This window comes from Mercenaria mercenaria, chromosome 9 (assembly GCF_021730395.1).
Source record: "Mercenaria mercenaria strain notata chromosome 9, MADL_Memer_1, whole genome shotgun sequence".
NCBI lineage: Eukaryota > Metazoa > Mollusca > Bivalvia > Venerida > Veneridae > Mercenaria > Mercenaria mercenaria.
The window spans coordinates 31202121-31220247 of NC_069369.1; the positions used below are offsets into that span (position 1 = coordinate 31202121).

Sequence of the window (18127 nt, forward strand, 5' to 3'; positions counted from 1 at the left end):
TTTTCATTTTCCACTTTATCAGTCAAGTACACCGACAGTCATGAAATAAATTCCATTATTCTACGGTGCCGCTTATTCAACACATAGTCCTGGTGTCATCGCGATATTTTAAACAGGAAAAAGAAAAGTACTACTAATAATAAAGACCATAAACTAAATAAATATTTAAATATATTCAAAGTTAAATTGGGAAAATTATAATCTTTCAGGTTAAGCTCCCTGATCCGCTTACGATCGTTACGTATACATGTGATCGAGGTCTTTAAAGGTACTTTAATCAATTATAAACAGTTTTGCAAATGACCTACAATATGTGAAACTAATGACACAAATCCAGGTAAAATGACATATGAAGTAATATGTCCGCAAATATTTTAATCAAAAAAAATTGTATGTTTTTTTTTTTTTTGTAATACTAATAACAAGTAAACATAATAGCATCCTTCTGGAAACATAAAGTGCAACTAAGCAGAATACTGGCAGACTTGGTTTGATTAAGTCTTTTCATGAGAGACAAAGATATGTGCAACATCCGTCACATCCCCTAGGATTTTTATTTTCATCTCGACGTTTTAGTAGCCCGCCGTAGAAGAGTTTTTTCCCTCCAGGATTACGTATATTTCAATTATAATTATTGTCAAATCAGCCAAGATAGCATTTATTTTCCAATGGAATTTTCAGACATCGTACTTCGACGGAGTTATTGCCAGCACCATAGAGTTGTGTTCCCTGAACAGCAGACAATTATCTCACTGCAGAGGCACCACGTTTCCATTTGGACATTCCTGGTATCTTACTATATAAGAGTTATTGCCAGTGCTATCGAGTTTTGTCCCCTAAACAGATATTTTATTTCTACATTTTTAATTATCCAATTGTGGAAGAGTTATTGACAGCACTACCGAGTTCTGTCCCCTGAACTGCGTAAGCAGATGCAGTACTGGTTCCTAGTCCTTTGAATCTACTACAGCACATTATTCGGAACTCCTCCCGTAACCGATGGTTAAAGTACCCGTATAACAGTGGGTTCTGACACGTGTTGGCAAGCGCGAGAATTAACGTGACTGTAAAATGCGTGGACGTGATCTGTTTATAATGTACACCAAGAAAACTCACGATGAAAAATGGCAACCACATTAAGACAAACAATATAACTATGGATGAAAACATTTTAACCAATCGAATTTGTTTCCTAATCGAATTTTCAGATCTTCTACTGGCGCCTTGTGTCCGTGCGTCCGAGCTTTTCACCACACGCCATATCCGTAAATAAAATCCAGAGATAAATATTAAAGGAATAACAAAGAAAACTGACACCATGAATCCTAAATATATCTCTGCATGAAAGCCATTCAACCACTGCACGCCGCAAAACATGAAATACTCGTTTGCGGTATGAACCGTTCTCACTGTTTGTGACAAAGCTACAGGAATTGGGAAAATGGCAGAAAGACACCAGATTGCCACTATGATTAAGGCCAAATCTCTGTTTTGTATTTTGTATTTATTCATCAGACACACGCATATAAAACGTTCGACACTGATCATTACCATGGTTACAATCGAACATACCCCGGATACAAACTGCACGTACGTCACAAATTTGCACACAAACTCGCCGAATATCCAGTGTTGCGTTACCCGGGTTACGGCAATGAATGGAATTCCTGAAGCAAACAGGATGTCAGTGGTCGCTAGGTTACACACTAAGAAGTTTGTGCTAGATTTCAACTTCTTGTTTCTGATAACCGCTGCCAGGACCTGCAGGAATAATAAAAAAATTGAATTCATTTACAATTTCGATACATTCAAATCAACTTCAGTTAAAATGCGTGCCAGTATTAGAATATGCAATTTGGAAATAAAACAGCATTATCAGTGCCTTCAATGTAACCTTAAATGTAACAAACGAAAGTTTTGCTAAATGAATTTGCTTTTCTTTTACAACAATTAAAATGTAAGCATCACTGTGTTATTACTTTATATTTTCAGTAAGTTTCAACAAATAGTTACGATTTTTTTTTTTGCCGGTTAAAGTCAATGTCTTAGAAAATAGTTTCACTTGATATCATTTTCGAGATGGAAATCGAATCCATTACCGACATAGACACGAACAAGACCCGATTTTTTTACCGATTGCTCCGCGGAAGATCATGTAATATATAATTGTTTTAAAAAACAACTTGCATCATTTTACCATAGTTTTAAGTTCAACTGTTTTATTTTTGGTAAATTAAATGATATTTGCAGGTTACTATCGATAAACACTGTAGTTGTCATCGCCTGTAACGTCGTCGCTACCTGTATCGCAGTCGGTTAAAGTTACACTTGTCCTACTACAGTATCAGAAAATGGCATCTGTTACTTCCCAGGTAAATGTTTTGAAAATTAGAAATCGTATTCTACCCGGATCATTTTGTATACTTCATTCGGCAAAAGTTATAGCATATATCGTGACTTTACATAAGATCCCAATGTCGCAAATGTATAAAAATTGCAACTATTACAGACGCAAAAAGTTTCTCACCCCAGTCTGACTTGTAACGTTTACGAAAAGGGGGCTGCAACTGTTTACGTTCTCTAATTACGGTTGCGGGAGTTACAACTAACTGATACAGACATTACAGCTAGCTTTCTCATAAATGTGGATAATCAGTCTTTCAAGGTAGTATGATAAATGTATATAAGTCACATAAAAAATCTTACCATTGCATTTCCGGGGACCCCTACCACAAATATCAGTGCGGGAGTTACAACTAACTGGTACAGACATTACAGTTAGCTTTCTTATAAATGTGGATAATCTGTCTTTCAAAGTAGTATGATAAATGTATATAAGTCACATAAAAATCTTACCATTGCATTTCCGGGGACCCCTACCACAAATATCAGTGCGGGAGTTACAACTAACTGGTACAGACATTACAGCAGTAGCTTTCTCATAAATGTGGATAATCGGTCTTTCAAAGTAGTCGTGATAAATGTATATAAGTCACGTAAAAAATCTTACCATTGCATTTCCGGGAACCCCTACCAAAAATATCAGTGACAATATGATCACTTCTATGACAGTCTGGCCTGAAAAATATCTATCTGTATCAATTTTGTTTCAAACTATGTGGAAAGACAGAGAATTGCATATACAATTTTGTGATGTGAAAGTACGGTATACTTTAAAATTACTCTGTATAATATTGATTTCAATCCGCTTTGAAACGGTTTGATATACGATGTACATCTAAAATTATACGTCTTTAGGAGTGATGTACAGCTGGAATTACATGTATATCCCTTAAAGAGTGATGCACATCTAGATGTATAGATTGCGTTAAAACGATATGAGCGATGTTCATCTAGATATATTCCCTGTTTAGACTGATATACATCTAGCCGTATATATATTCCTTTAAATACATACCCCTTTAAGAGAGATTTACATCTGAAATTATACCCGTTCAAGACTGATGAACATCTAGAATTATACCCGTTTAAGAGTGATAGATATCTGGAATTATGCCTGCATTAGACAGTGGGGGAAACGTCTCATTTGGGAAATCAATTTATGTTTTTTATTACTTCCCGAATGGGAAACTTGTTCGTAAATCTAGTAACTTATTTCCCGTTCAGGAAGCAAAATCATCATTTTTTGACATGTTTCCATCAAAAGGCTCGCTACATAAGATTATAGATAGTGTCATTAAATAAAATATTCCAAGTTAAACATATTAAGAGTGACCACAGTTATCATATCATGAGCATAATGATACGTTCAGTAATTGGCTGTGTTACTAAACATCAAAGGTGTGAAGAACAAATGCAAATATAGTCTGAAAATCGTCCGAAAGCACAGAATAAAAGCAAATAATCGCCGTTATTTATGCAAGATAGTGCGCTTAATTGTGGTAAACCAGCGCCATAGTTGTAAATCTGCAGAGAGTTTCTATTTGCTTAAGAAAATATTGACATCATAGATTTTACTATTGACCGGTTTAACACTATTTTTCGTTCAGAAAACGAAGTTTGTTAAAAAATTTAAGTACGAAAGGGGCATAATTTGGTCAAAAATACAAATCAGAGTTATGGGGATTGTTACTACACAAGCAGATGATGATGATAAAGATACATTCTAAGTTTCAAGTCTTTATCTTATATTGCATTAAAGTTATATCCAGAAAGCGAAGATTGCAAAAAAACTTAAGTACAAAAGGGGCATAATTCTATCAAAAATACAATTAGAGTTATGGGGTTTGTAACCACACATGCAAATGATGATTATAAAGAAATATTTTTAATTCAAGTCATCATCTTTTAAAGTACCAAAGATATGTCTATAAACGAAGCTTTCGAAAAAATTTAACATGAAAATAATTCCAAGTATAAAATTTTTGTGACCTTTGACCTTTAGTATAATGGGCCGAGCCCCTGCACCTACTTTGTTTGTATGCTGGACAATGTTTATGTGAAGTTACAGTAAAATATAAGCAATAGTAACAATGATATGACAGAAAAACAAAGGTTGCTGAAAAACTTTAACCTTAAAAATAACCCAAGTATTACACCTTGGCGACCTTGACCGTGGGTACTATGGGCTCAGCCCTTACACATACTTTGTATACTGGACAATATTTATATGAAGTTACAGTAAGATATAAGCAATAGTAACAAAGATATGACAGAAAAACAAAGGTTGCCGAAAAACTTTAACCAAAAAAAGGTCACGCCGACGCCGGGCGAGGAGAATAGCTTCCCCCCCCCCCACTATTCTCCAAACAGTGGAGCTAAAACTAAATGAACTGATTTTATTTTATTTCCCGTGTATATCTGTGCTGCTTACCTTGCCACGGCCTGTAGAACTCCGACATGAAGGTAAACACTGACTCGTTCGTAGCCGGGTCAATTAGATTTTTACACATTTTCCAAGTTAATGCATGGTTTAATAAAAATATTCACAGTAAATTTTGTTCATTTAATTTTGTCGAGCTGTGTTTAAGCATTTCATAAAAGTCCTTGTTGAATTCAGACGCAGCGTTCAGTACCAAACTCTGTCGTGGACTGGCCCATTTCTGTTACGAAAATATCAATCATTTCAGTTTTTTTTTAAAGTAAGTAAATTTGTAAAAACAGTGCTGCAAATTTATGCCGTTGAAATTTGTTATTTTGCTATTTAGCTCCTTTATTCAAGTCTTGTAAACTTTGTTATTAAAGAAAATACAAGACTGATCTTTGGCAAAGTCTAATGGAAATTATGTGTTTCACCGATACATCCTATTTGTCTAGTTCAGAGTGTATGAGAAACTTCGTCGAAAAAAACTGGTAAGTGTGGAATCTGAATTGCATATACAGTAAGTACATTTAGAGCACGACGGTTTCTCAGGAAGAGAAACTTTTACTAAACATTTTATTTTCCCTTGAAGTAAATGTATTGAACCTATAACTTTTCAACGTGCGCAAACTCAGTAGTGACCGTTGAACGTGGGCTTTCATCGAAATTCGTGATAAACGTGAGCACTCTCTGTAGCCACTTTTGAGCGCACGCAAACTCCGTGCTTCTCTTGCTAAACGTACGCAAAATCAATAATTTAATAATTAGTCTATAGAAATTATTTAACTGATGTTGAACTGCGTACTCACAACCCTATTACACGATTTTTCCTCGCGCCTTTATCAGCTAACAAATTCCTATTGATAATGCCTTTTATGTACACAACAAGATAAATATTATCCAAATTTATATACAGTCTTGCTATTCTGAAGCTAGAGTCTGTAATGATAATCTTGTTTTATTTCCCCCAAGTGCAAACAGCTGTATGGTTATTACATCTCGCTAATTCTGGACCATATAAATATGATTAATACCTCCAATAACACGTCCGATCTATACGAAATAACGCAATAGAACTTTATTGCCATTGAACATTATCGAAGCAGCAATAAATATTTGCTATTTAAAGGCCCAGTAATGTAATACATTTGTAAATTGAAGTACTTTATTAAATTCAAATTTATTTCATGGCACTAATACTTCATTCGTTTGTCAAATATGCACCGGTCTTTTATAGGGTCGTTTAATAGGTCATGGCCCTACCCGGCAATTGGAGCTGATCAAACGACAGAACAACATACGCTTACGTCACTCGTTCTTTAACTCTACAGAATATTGCCGTATACTAGTGGTTAAGGATAACATGGTGTAATAAGCCTCAGTTTCACCAAAAGCGTACATACAACTTGATAATGTAAGCTTTAAAGATGTCAAAGATAGAAATAAGGTGCATATTGACAAGTTATATAGTGACAGAAGTTCTAACAGAAATTCCTTTAGATTACCGCCCCTGATAATTTTGGTTTTTCATGAGCTATCTCCACTGAAAACTAGAAAAACATGATTTTCTCCTTTTCTCTACGGGGAATTTTTGACTTCTTTTTGATATTTGTATCAGAATCATATAATGCAGCTTTCTACCTCAAAATTTTCTCGAAACTCAAGTTCAGATTCTCATAATCAAAGAAATTATATATTTCCCTTAGGCATCAATGTTACCTTCAATACCGATTATCTCCCTAAAAAATGACAAAATTTGAAAAAATCTCTCGGTGAAAAGTTTTTAATTTAGTGACCAAGATATGAAATATGGCTATTACACCATGTTATCCTTAAAATGCACAACGGGGAAAATGGCTGCACCAAGATTTATTTGTTCGGTTTAACGTCGCACCGACACAATTATAGGTCATATGGCGACTTTCCAGCTTTGATGGTGGAGGAAGACCCCAGATGCCCCTCCGTGCATTATTTCATCATGAGCGGGCACCCGGATAGAACCACCGACCTTCTGCCAGCCAGCTGGATGGCTTCCTCACAAGAAGAATTCAACGCCCCGAGCGAGGCTTGAACCCACATCGATGAGGGGCAAGTGATTTGAAGTCAACGATTTTAACCACTCGGTCACGGAGGCCCCTAACTGAACAAAGAAAACATACAAACCTTTTTTTTATAATCGGATGAAATTAAAAATCGTTTGTGACCGTGAACGACCTGGTCTGTGGCCCTATAATAACATCATTCCAATTATAACCTACCTAAAAAGTTCAAGAGAAATATCAGTAATCAACTTGAAGACGAAAATTTATTACACAAAATTTATTCTAAATTGTATTGTATATCGTACAAAAAATAACAAATTATTAAAAACCATAATCACATTTTCAATTAATCTCACTACAAATACATGTATAATGAATAAGTTAATAACAGAGTATTTAGCAGTCAACATTAGTTAACAAATATTCTTGAATAAAAACTTTTTTTTCATAATAGTTTCAGGGATATTCCTCTGGACCTACGGACGTGTGTGACTCCAATATAGCCTCCTGTCTTTGTGAAACTGATTTTTTTAAATAATTAGATACATAAATGATAATCTTAATAGAATCTAAATATAATAATCATATAATAATCATATATAAATTCTTTTATTGTTAAATATGATACAAAATAAAAAAAAATACCCCACACAAACTATGCTTGGAAAGAGCAACTTTTAGAAAAAATGACCAGGGCAGAAATAAAAGTAGAAACTATGGAAACGGAAATAACGAAGACATCAGTATATGTTTACAAGATGGCCAATTTTATCACAATAAGCACTGCAGAATCGCCAACAACGAACAACTGTTAGAAAAAATGATTAGGACAGAAATAAAGGTAGAAACTACGGAAAAGGAAATAACGACATCAGTATATATTTACATGATAACCAATCTTATTGTAGTAAACACCGTAGAATAGCTAAGAAAGTACAACTGCTAGAGAAATAGTATTAAATGGACTTGAAGTCGACACTACGGAAAAAGAAATAACGAATATAGTATATATTTACACAGGGAAGAAATAAAAGTAGAAACTATGGAAACGGAAATTACGAAGACATCAGTATATGTTTACAAGATGGCCAATTTTATCACAATAAATACTGAAGAATCGCTAACAATGAACAACTGTTAGAAAAAATGATTCGGACGGAAATAAAAGTAGAAACTACGGAAAATAAAATAATGAAGACTTCATTATATATTTACAAGATAACCAATCTTATTGCAGTAAACACCGAAGAATAGCTAATAAAGTACCCCTGCTGGAGAAATGATATTAAATGGACTTGAAGTCGAGACTACGGAAAAAAATAATAACAAAAAACATCAGTATATATTTACAAGATGATCAATTTGATCACAATTAACACTGAAGAATCGCTAACAAAGAACAACTGTTAGAAAAAATGATTAGGACGGAAATCAAAGTCGAACCTACGGAAAAGGAAATAACGAAGACATCTTTATGTATTCACAAGATGATCAATCTTATTGCAGTAAACACTGAAAAATAGCTAATAAAGTACAACTGCTGGAGAAATGATATTAACTGGACTTGGAGTCGAGATTTTGGAAAAGGTAGTAACGAAAACATCAGTATATATTCACAAGATGATCAATCTGATCACAGTAAATACTGAAGAATCGCCAACACTGACCAAAGCTGTTACAGAAAATGACAAGGACGGAAATAAAAGTAGAAACAATGGAAACAGAAATAAAGAAGACATCAGTATATGTATACAAGATGACCAATCTTATTACAATTAATACTGAAGAATCGCTAACAATGAACGTTAGAGAAAATGATTGGGACTGAAATTAAAGTCAAAACTACGGAAAAGGATATAATGATGACATTAGTATATATTCACAAGATAACCAGTCTTAAAACAGTAAACACTGAACAATAGCTAATAAAGTACAACTGCTAGAGAAATGATATTAACTAGACTTAAAGTCGAGACTATGGAAAAGGAAATAACAAAGACTTCAGTATATGTTCATCAGATGACTAATCTGATCACAATTAACACTGAAGAGTCGCTAGCAAAGAACAAATTTTAGAAAAGATGATACGAACTGAAATAAAAATAGAAACTATGGAAACGGAAATAACAAAGACTTCAGTATATGTTCACTAGATGACTAATCTGATCACAATTAACACTGAAGAGTCGCTAGCAAAGAACAAATTTTAGAAAAGATGATACGAACTGAAATAAAAATAGAAACTATGGAAACGGAAATAACAAAGACTTCAGTATATGTTCACTAGATGACTAATCTGATCACAATTAACACTGAAGAGTCGCTAGCAAAGAACAAATTTTAGAAAAGATGATACGAACTGAAATAAAAATAGAAACTATGGAAATGGAAATAACAAAGACTTCAGTATATGTTCACCAGAAGGTCAACCTTATCACAATAAACACTGAAGAATCGCTAACACGGACCAACTGTTAGAGAAAATGATAAGGACGGAAGTTAAAGAAGTAGAAACGATGGAAACTGAAATAAAGACATCAGTATATGTTCACAAGATTACTAATAACACTGAAGAATCGTTAACACTGACCAACTGCTAGAGAAAAAGATAAGGACGGAAATAAAAGTAGAAACGATGGAAACAGAAATAAAGAAGACATCAGTATATGTTTACAAGATGACCAATCTTATTATAATTAATACTAAAGAATCGCTAATAATGAACAACTGTTAGAGAAATTGATTAGGACTGAAATTAAAGTCGAAACTACGGAAAAGGAAATAACGATGACATCAGTATATGTTCACAACCACAGTAAACACTGAAGAATCACTAACACTGACCAACTGTTAGAGAAAATGATAAGGACGAAAATAAAGGTAGAAACCATGGAAACGGATATAACGAAGACATCAGTATATATTCACCAGATGACTAATTTGATCACAGTAAACACTGTAGAATCACTAGCAAAGAACGGTTACAGAAAATGGTATGAACTGAAATAAATGTAGAGACTATGGAAAAGATAATAATAAAAACTTCAGTATATGTTCACAAAATGATCATACTGATCAAAGTAAACACTGAAGAATCGCTAACACTGAGAAACTATTAGAAACATGGTAAGGACGGAAATAAAAGTAGAAACGACGGAAACGGAAATAACGAAGACATCAGTATATGATCACAATATGACCAATCTTATTACAATAAACACTGAACGATTGCTAACAATGAACAACTTTTAGAGAAAATGATCAGGACAGAAATTAAAGTCGAAATTACGGGAAAGGGAGTAATGAAGGCATCAGTACAGTACATGTATATGCTCACAAAATGATCAATAAGGACCACAGTAAACAATGAAGAATCGCTAGGTAGACATCTTGATAAAATAAGAACTGGAATTAAACTCTACATTTTGTTTTACTTTTACTTTAACCATAACCAGTAGTGATAATGATAACTTTATACTTCAATTGCAAGATTAAGTTAAACAAGATGGCCAACGCATGGCCATACTATATCATTATTGAACGTTTGCCATTACTATTGGAGAAGAAGAATAAGAGTACATTATAACTGTGCAAGTATCTGACAAATGGAGCTACCCATGCTAGAAATCTACAAATAAAAGACCCATCTACAAGATTCTACGCACATACGTGTCAAAATCGACTTGGTGAGACAGGATAGAGTGCATTACCTGAATGCGTTCATACCAATTTCGAAATGCATGGTGACAGATGTACATTTCTGTATGACAATTGAAAAATATAACTATAGCAGCCTCCACTAATATTTAACCACCATAAAAGAATGTTCTGGGAAGGACTTATCTTCTCAGGACTTCATGTTATGTGCTCGGATTTCACCTCTAAACACCACAAAACATAGAAACATGATCATAGCATATTTACTTGACCAAGAACAAGACAACTTAGAATAAGGTTGAAGGCAATAATTCAGACCATGTTGACATTCAAATGCATGTATCAGCGAAAAAGAACATAAAAATCATACTAATTACAGCTTCTCATGACCAGTCCAATGTATCTGATAGAAACGTTAACAAACGAGGGTTTCGAATACGACACATCCACTGGGATATTCACTGCATCTGTCGGAGGAACATATCAATGACGAAGTAAGATATTATTTCATTTCATCAGTTCATCCGGAAGATAAAGGACCTATGTAGAACAGCTGTGTACAAAAAGGACAAACTGTAGATACAACCAAAACAGCTGAGTTTGCAGTTAAATAATATGTAAGGGCAGACATTATGTAGAAAAACCTGATAATACAAGAAAATTTCATGACATAAAGAAGGTAGTTTAAAAAGATAATCTTATAACCTTTCTAAAGATCTTGCTTTTTATCTATCAACTATTTATCTATCACATATTCTTTTCAGCACTCTGTTGATAGATAAAAACATGACTGAGAAATACGGGAATATATATATTAAAACACAAGGTGTAAAATAATTCATGCGCTCACAATTTGTAAACATGAACTGATGGGATAAACGTATTCTATAAAAACCATACTTTTCAAAAATATTAAATATCTTCAATATAGATATTATATATCAAATGGAAGTTGAAACATTCACAAAGTGTCAAACCCTTTATGGTTACATATAACAAGTGACCGAGTATTGCAGTGGCAATACAGAAGTCCCCTACCGGTATAAAACTTTGTTAGTGTTCGTCCCTTGTGGTTGTTGGCAACAGTGTTAAGACTAAAAATGCTTCAAGGAGCTAAGACCAAAAAACTATTTTTACTCAAATTTAAATAGTGACCTTGACCTACAAGCATACATCATGTACACGACACATTGTCTCATCATGGTGAACATTATTTTGTGTGCAGTATTAAGATAATCCATCAATGCACATAAATGTTATGAAGCAGAAACAAATATTTACTTGCCCTTCAACAGTGACCTTTGACCAACAACCATGGGTCATGTGGGAGACAAATAATCTAATCATGGAAAACATTTGTGTAGTAATAAAAATACTTGAATGCAATTAAAAGTTATGGGGCAGAAACAAGTTTTCACTTTACCTTAAACAGTGGCCTTGTATTTTAAACGACAAGCATAGATCATGTGTTTACACATTGTCTCATCATGGGGACCGTTTGTGTGTATCACTATATATATATATACATATATATATATACCATCAATGTGTATAGAAGTTATGGAAAAGAAACAATTTTAACTTGACCTTCAAAAGTGACCCTGACCTTTGACCTACAATCATAAGTCATGTACGCGCATTATCTGCATATCGCATTCTATACATATACCAAACTTTATGAACCTACCTTGAATACTTTTAAAGCAATTGCAGGATCCAGATTTGCTGACGGACGGACAGATGGACGGTCGGGCAAACGCTAGAGAAATGGTATTAAGTCGAGACAGAAGAAAAAGAAATAAGGAAAACACCAGTCTATGGTCACAACACTGGAGAATCGCTAGCAACGAACAACTGTTTGAGAAAATGATACGAACAGAAATCAAGGTAGAAACTATGGAAACGGAAATAACGAATACATCAGTATATATTCACCAGACGACTAATCTGATCACAGTAAACACTGTAGAATCGCTAGCAAAGAACAACTGTTAGTGAAAATGATACATACTGAAATTAAAGTCGATCACTGACCAACTTTTAGAGAAATTGATTAGGACTAAACTAAAAATCGAAATTACGGGAATGGAAATAACGAAGGCATCAGTATATGTTAACAAATGATCAACAGGCTACAGCGAACACAAGTATCGCTAAACAAAATGATAAGAACTGGAATTAAAGTGTACATCTTTTTACTTTGATCATAACCATAGTGATAATGATAACTTAAGCTTTATACTTCAATTGCAACGTAAAGTTAAGCAACAGTAAATAATTACTAATTACTGTGTCAATATCTAAATGACTTTACCGATGTTAGAAATCTACAAATATAAAGACCATCTACAAGATTCAACGAACTTACGTGCCAGGACTGATCTTCTAAGGACTTCATTTTAGGTGCTCAGATTTCACCTCTAAATATCACACAATACAGCAACATGATCATAGCACATTCAGAAGAATAAGAATAAGACAACTTTGAATAAGGTTATAGGCAATGACTTAAACTTTTGCAGACCATGTTGACATTCAAATGCACGTGTTATCCTAATTACCTTTTATCATGACCAGACCAATGTATCTGAGAGAAACGTTAACTTAACTAATTTAAACGAGGGTTTCGAAAACGACACATCAACTGGGAAATTCACTGCACCAGTCGGAGGAACATATCAATGACGAAGTAAGATATTATTTCATTTCATCAGTTCATCCGGAAGATAAAGGACCTATGAAGAACAGCTCTGTACAAAAAGGACAAACTGCAGATACAGTCAAAATAGCTGAGTTTGCAGTTAAATACTATATAAGGGCAGGCATTATGCAGAAAAACCTGATAATACAGGAAAATGTCATGACATATAGAAGATAGTTTAAAAATATATTTTTATTACCTTTCTAAGGATCTTGCTTTTTTATCTATAATTTATTCTTTTCAGCTCTCTGTTGATAGATAAAAACATGACAGAGAAATACGGGAACATATATTAAAACACAAGATGTAAAATAATTCATGGGCTCACAATTTGTAAATATGTACTGATGGGATAAACATTTTCTATTAAAAACATACTTTTCAAAATATTCTTCAATATAGATATTATATATCAAATGAAAGTTGAAACATTCAAAAAGTGTCAAACCCTTTATGGTTATATATAACAAGTGTTCGAGTATTGCAGTGGCAATACAGAAGTCCCCTACCGGTATAAAACTTTGTTAGTGTTCGTCCCTTGTGGTTGTTGGCAACAAATGCTTTAAGGAACTATTGTTCCTTACATTTAGATAGTGACCTTGACCTACAAGCATACATCATGTACACGACACATTGTCTCATCATGGTGAACATTTGTGAGCAGAATTAAGATAATCCATCAATACACATAAATGTTATGAAGCAGAAACAAATTTTTACTTGTCCTTCAAAAGTGACCTTTGACCAACAACCATGGGTCATGTGGGAGACAAATAGTCTAACCGTGGGAAACATTTCCTTGTTGTAATAAAAAATCCTTTAGTGCAATTAAAAGTTATGGGGCAGAAATATTTTTTCACTTGACCTTCAACAGTGACCTTGACTTTTAAACGACAAGCATAGATGATGTGTTTACACATTGTTACATTATGGGGGACATTTATGTGTATCACTAAGGTAACCCATCAATGTATATAAAAGTTATGTAGCAGAAACAATTTTTACTTGACATTCAATAATGATCTTGACCTTTGACCTACAACTATAAATCATGTACGTGCATTATCTTCATACTGCATTCTATAAACATACCTGATTTTATGAACCTAGCTTGAATACTTTTAAAGCAATTGCAGCATCCAGAGTTGCTGACGGACGGATAGATGGACGGTCGGGCAAACGCTAGAGAAATGGTATTAAGTAGACTTAAAGTCGAGACCGTAGAAAAGGAAATAACAAGAAGAGATCACAGAGTGATCTTGGCGCCCACCAATGTGCCATTTTTGAGTGTTCCAAATTTCAAGACTTACTGACTAGCTCAAGGTCAAATTTCATTTCCGTACACAACACGGTGCACGTGGTCCATGCATGTGGTCCAAATTTGAAAGCTGTAGCTTGAGAAATGTGAAAGTAGGTCACTAGATCAATTTCAAGGACAAAGTTCTTTGTACACAAAACTATGCATGTGGATCAAGTTTGAAGGCTGTAGTTTGAGAAATTTGAAAGTAGGTCACTAAGTCAATCTTAAAGTCAAAGTTTATTTCGGTACACAAAACTATGCAAGTGGTCCAAATTTGAAGGCTGTAGCTTTAGAAATGTGCAAGTAGGTCACTAGGTCAAAATCAAGGTCAGATCTATGCATGTGGTCCAAATCTGAAGCCTGCACCTTCAAAAATGTGAAAGTAGGTCACTAGGTCAATGTCAAGGTCAAAGTTTTTTTCGGTGCACAAAACTATACATGTGGTCCAAATTTGAAGCCTGTAGCTACAGGAATGTGCAAGTAGGTCACTAGGTCAAAATCGAGGTCAAAGTTCATCTTGCCATTCAAAACCATACATGTGGTCCAAATCTGAATGTTGTTGGTTATTGACAAGAAGATTTTAAAAGCTTTTCCCTATATAAGTCTATATGAACCATGTGACCCCCCACCTCCCCCGGGGCGGGGCCGTACTTGACACTAGGGGGATTATTTGAAAAAACTGGGTAGAGAACCACTAAATGATGCTACATTACAAATACCAAAGCCCTAGGCTTTGTGGTTTGGACAAGAAGATTTTCAAAGTTTTTCCCTATATAAGTCTATATAAACCATGTGACCCTAGGGGGATAATTTGAATAATCATAGTAGAAGACCACTAGATGATGTCACATACAAAATATCAAAGCCCTAAGCCCTGTGGTTTTGGACAAGAGGTTTTTCAAAGTTTTTCCCTATATAGGTCTATATAAACCATGTGACCCCCGAGGCGGGGCCATATTAGACCCCAGTCAAATAATTTGAATCATCTTGGTAGAGGACCACTAGATGATGCTTCATACTAAATATCAAAGCCCTAGCCCTGTTGTTTTGAAGTTTTTCCCTATATAAATCTACGTAAATTATAGAAATAAACAAAGGGCCATAACTCACTCAAAAATTGTTGAACCAGTCTCAATTTCAGAGGGACACAACTAGGGTACCAAAACATCATTCTGGCAAAGTTTGGTCAAAATCCCCCTGGTATTTTCTGAGGAGATGCGATAACGAGAAATTGTTAACGGACGGAAGGACGACGGACCACGGACGCAGAGTGATTTGAATAGCCCACCATCTGATGATGGTGGGCTAAAAATCACCAGTCACAAGATGACTAATCTGACCACAACTAACACTGGAGAATCGCTAGCAACGAACAGCTGTTAGAGAAAATGATACGAACAGAAATCAAGGTAGAAAATATGGAAACGGAAATAACGAAGACATCAGTATATATCCACCAGACGACTAATCTGATCACAGTAAACACTGTAGAATCACTAGTAAAGAACAACTGTTAGTGAAAATGATGGAAACGGAAATAACGATGATATTAGAATATGTTCACAAGATGACCATTCTCATTACAATAAACACTAAATGATCTCTAACACTGACCAACTTTTAGAGAAATTGATAAGGTGTAAATTAAAAGTCGAAATTACGGGAATGGAAATAACGAAGGGATCAGTATATGTTAACAAAATGATCAACAGGACTAGAGCGAACACTGAAGTGTCCCTAGCTAGACAAAATGATAAGAACTTTAATGTCTATATCTTTAAATTTGCTTTGATCATAACCAGTAGTGATAATGATAACATTAGCTTTATTCTTCATTTGCAACACAAAGTTAAACAACAGTAAATTATAACTGACAAATGAATTTACCGACGCTAGAAATCTACAAATATAAAGACCATCTAGTACAAGATTCTACAAACTTACGTGCCAAGACTGATCTTCTAAGGACTTCATTTTAAGTGCTCAGATTTAACCTCTAAACATCATACAATACAGCAACATGATCATAGCAAATTTTCATGAACACGAATAAGACAACTTTGAATGAGGTTAAAGGCAATGATTTAAAGTAAAACAATTCTTCAGACCATGTAGGCACTCAAATGCATAGATCACTCGAATTACAGCTTTTCATGACCAGACCAATGTATCTGATAGAAACGTAACTCACGAGGGTTTCGAATACAACACATCAACTGGGATCTTCACTGCATCTGTCGGAGGAACGTATCAATGACGAAGTAAGATATTATTTCATCGATTCATCTGGCAAATAAAGGACATATGAAGAATAGCTCTGTACAAAGAAGACAAACTGCAGATACAGCAACGACACCTGAGGCTGCAGTTATATAATATGTAAGGGCAGACATTATATGGAAAAACCTGATAATCCAGGCAGGTGTCTTGACATAAAACATGTAGTTAACCTTAGAACCTTTCTAAAGATCTTCCCTTTTATTTATTAACTATATCTATAATTTATTTTTCAGCATTCTGTGGTAGAAAAAAATGACTGAGAAATATGGGAACAATTATGTTAAAGCATAAGGTGTTAAATAATTCATGGCTCACAATTTGTAAATATATACTGATGGCAGAAACATTTTCTGTAAAACCATACTTTTCAAAAATACTAAATACCTTTAAAATAGACATTATATATCAAATAAATTTATTTATTTATTTATTTGGGGTTTACAGCACACCAACACAGTATAGGTTATATGGCGCCAAACCTATACTGTGTTGGTGCGCCGTATTAGTATTTTTGAAAAGTATGGTTTTACAGAAAATGTTTCTCCCATCAAAAGTTGAAACAGTCACAAAGTAGCAAAGCCCTTTTAAGTGACCGAGTATTGCAATGGCAATACAGAGGTCCCCTACTGGTATAAAACTTTGTTAGTGTCCGTTCCTTGTAGTTGTTGGCAACCGTGTTACAACTAAAAACAAGAGCTCCGCAAAGCGGGGCAATATACGCCCGAAGGGTGACATCACAGAATGGGAGCAAAATTGAACAACAAAGGGAAGAAAATCCAAAAGAAAAAAAATCTAAGTCCACAAAAATCTCCTGGTAAAGGTATGTCAAAATATACCTAAAAATGGGAGTTACCATCTATGTTGTACCACAAAAAAGTGGTCTTGGTTTTACCTACATCCAAAAATAAAAATATTTCAAAATAAGCTATTCATAGTAACAAGAAAGGGAAGTAATTAAAAAGAATAATTGTAAGTGACCAAATTAAGGATCTGCCAAATAAAACCAAGAGCACTGCAATGCAGAGCAATATACACAAAGCAAAGTCATATATTGACGTTTGATCCCTAAGTGTGACCTTGACCTTGAAGCAAGTCATCCGAAAAATGCGCTCTGCACATCGTCTCAGTGTGGTGAACATTTGTGCCGAGTTTCTTTGAAATCCTTCAAGCAGTTCAAATGCTACAGAGCGGACACGAAACAAACGTATGAACTTGACCCTAAGTGTGACTTGACTTGAAGCGACACACCAAGCATGCACTGACTCTCTGACATTTGCAAGTCCTTTGAAATACCTTCAAGCGTTTAAATCCTACAAGGGTCAGAA

The 18127-nt window shown here is 34.5% G+C and overlaps 1 protein-coding gene and 1 long non-coding RNA gene across 2 annotated transcripts; both read right to left on the reverse strand.

Annotated features, from left to right (window-relative positions):
• Positions 1-608: 608 nt before the first annotated feature.
• On the reverse strand, positions 609-4913 carry LOC123546088 (somatostatin receptor type 4-like). Its single transcript, XM_045332276.2, has 4 exons — positions 4835-4913; positions 3011-3078; positions 2707-2760; positions 609-1761 (listed from the first exon to the last, which is right to left on the reverse strand). The coding sequence occupies exons 1-4, from the start codon at positions 4911-4913 to the stop codon at positions 868-870; spliced, it is 1095 nt and encodes a 364-aa protein (XP_045188211.2). The 3' UTR covers positions 609-867.
• Positions 4914-7126: 2213 nt separating this feature from the next.
• Positions 7127-18000, reverse strand: LOC128559450 (uncharacterized). Its single transcript, XR_008372372.1, has 2 exons — positions 13821-18000; positions 7127-11676 (listed from the first exon to the last, which is right to left on the reverse strand). It is a non-coding gene; the product is annotated as an uncharacterized LOC128559450 (long non-coding RNA).
• Between the last annotated feature and the right edge of the window lie 127 nt (positions 18001-18127).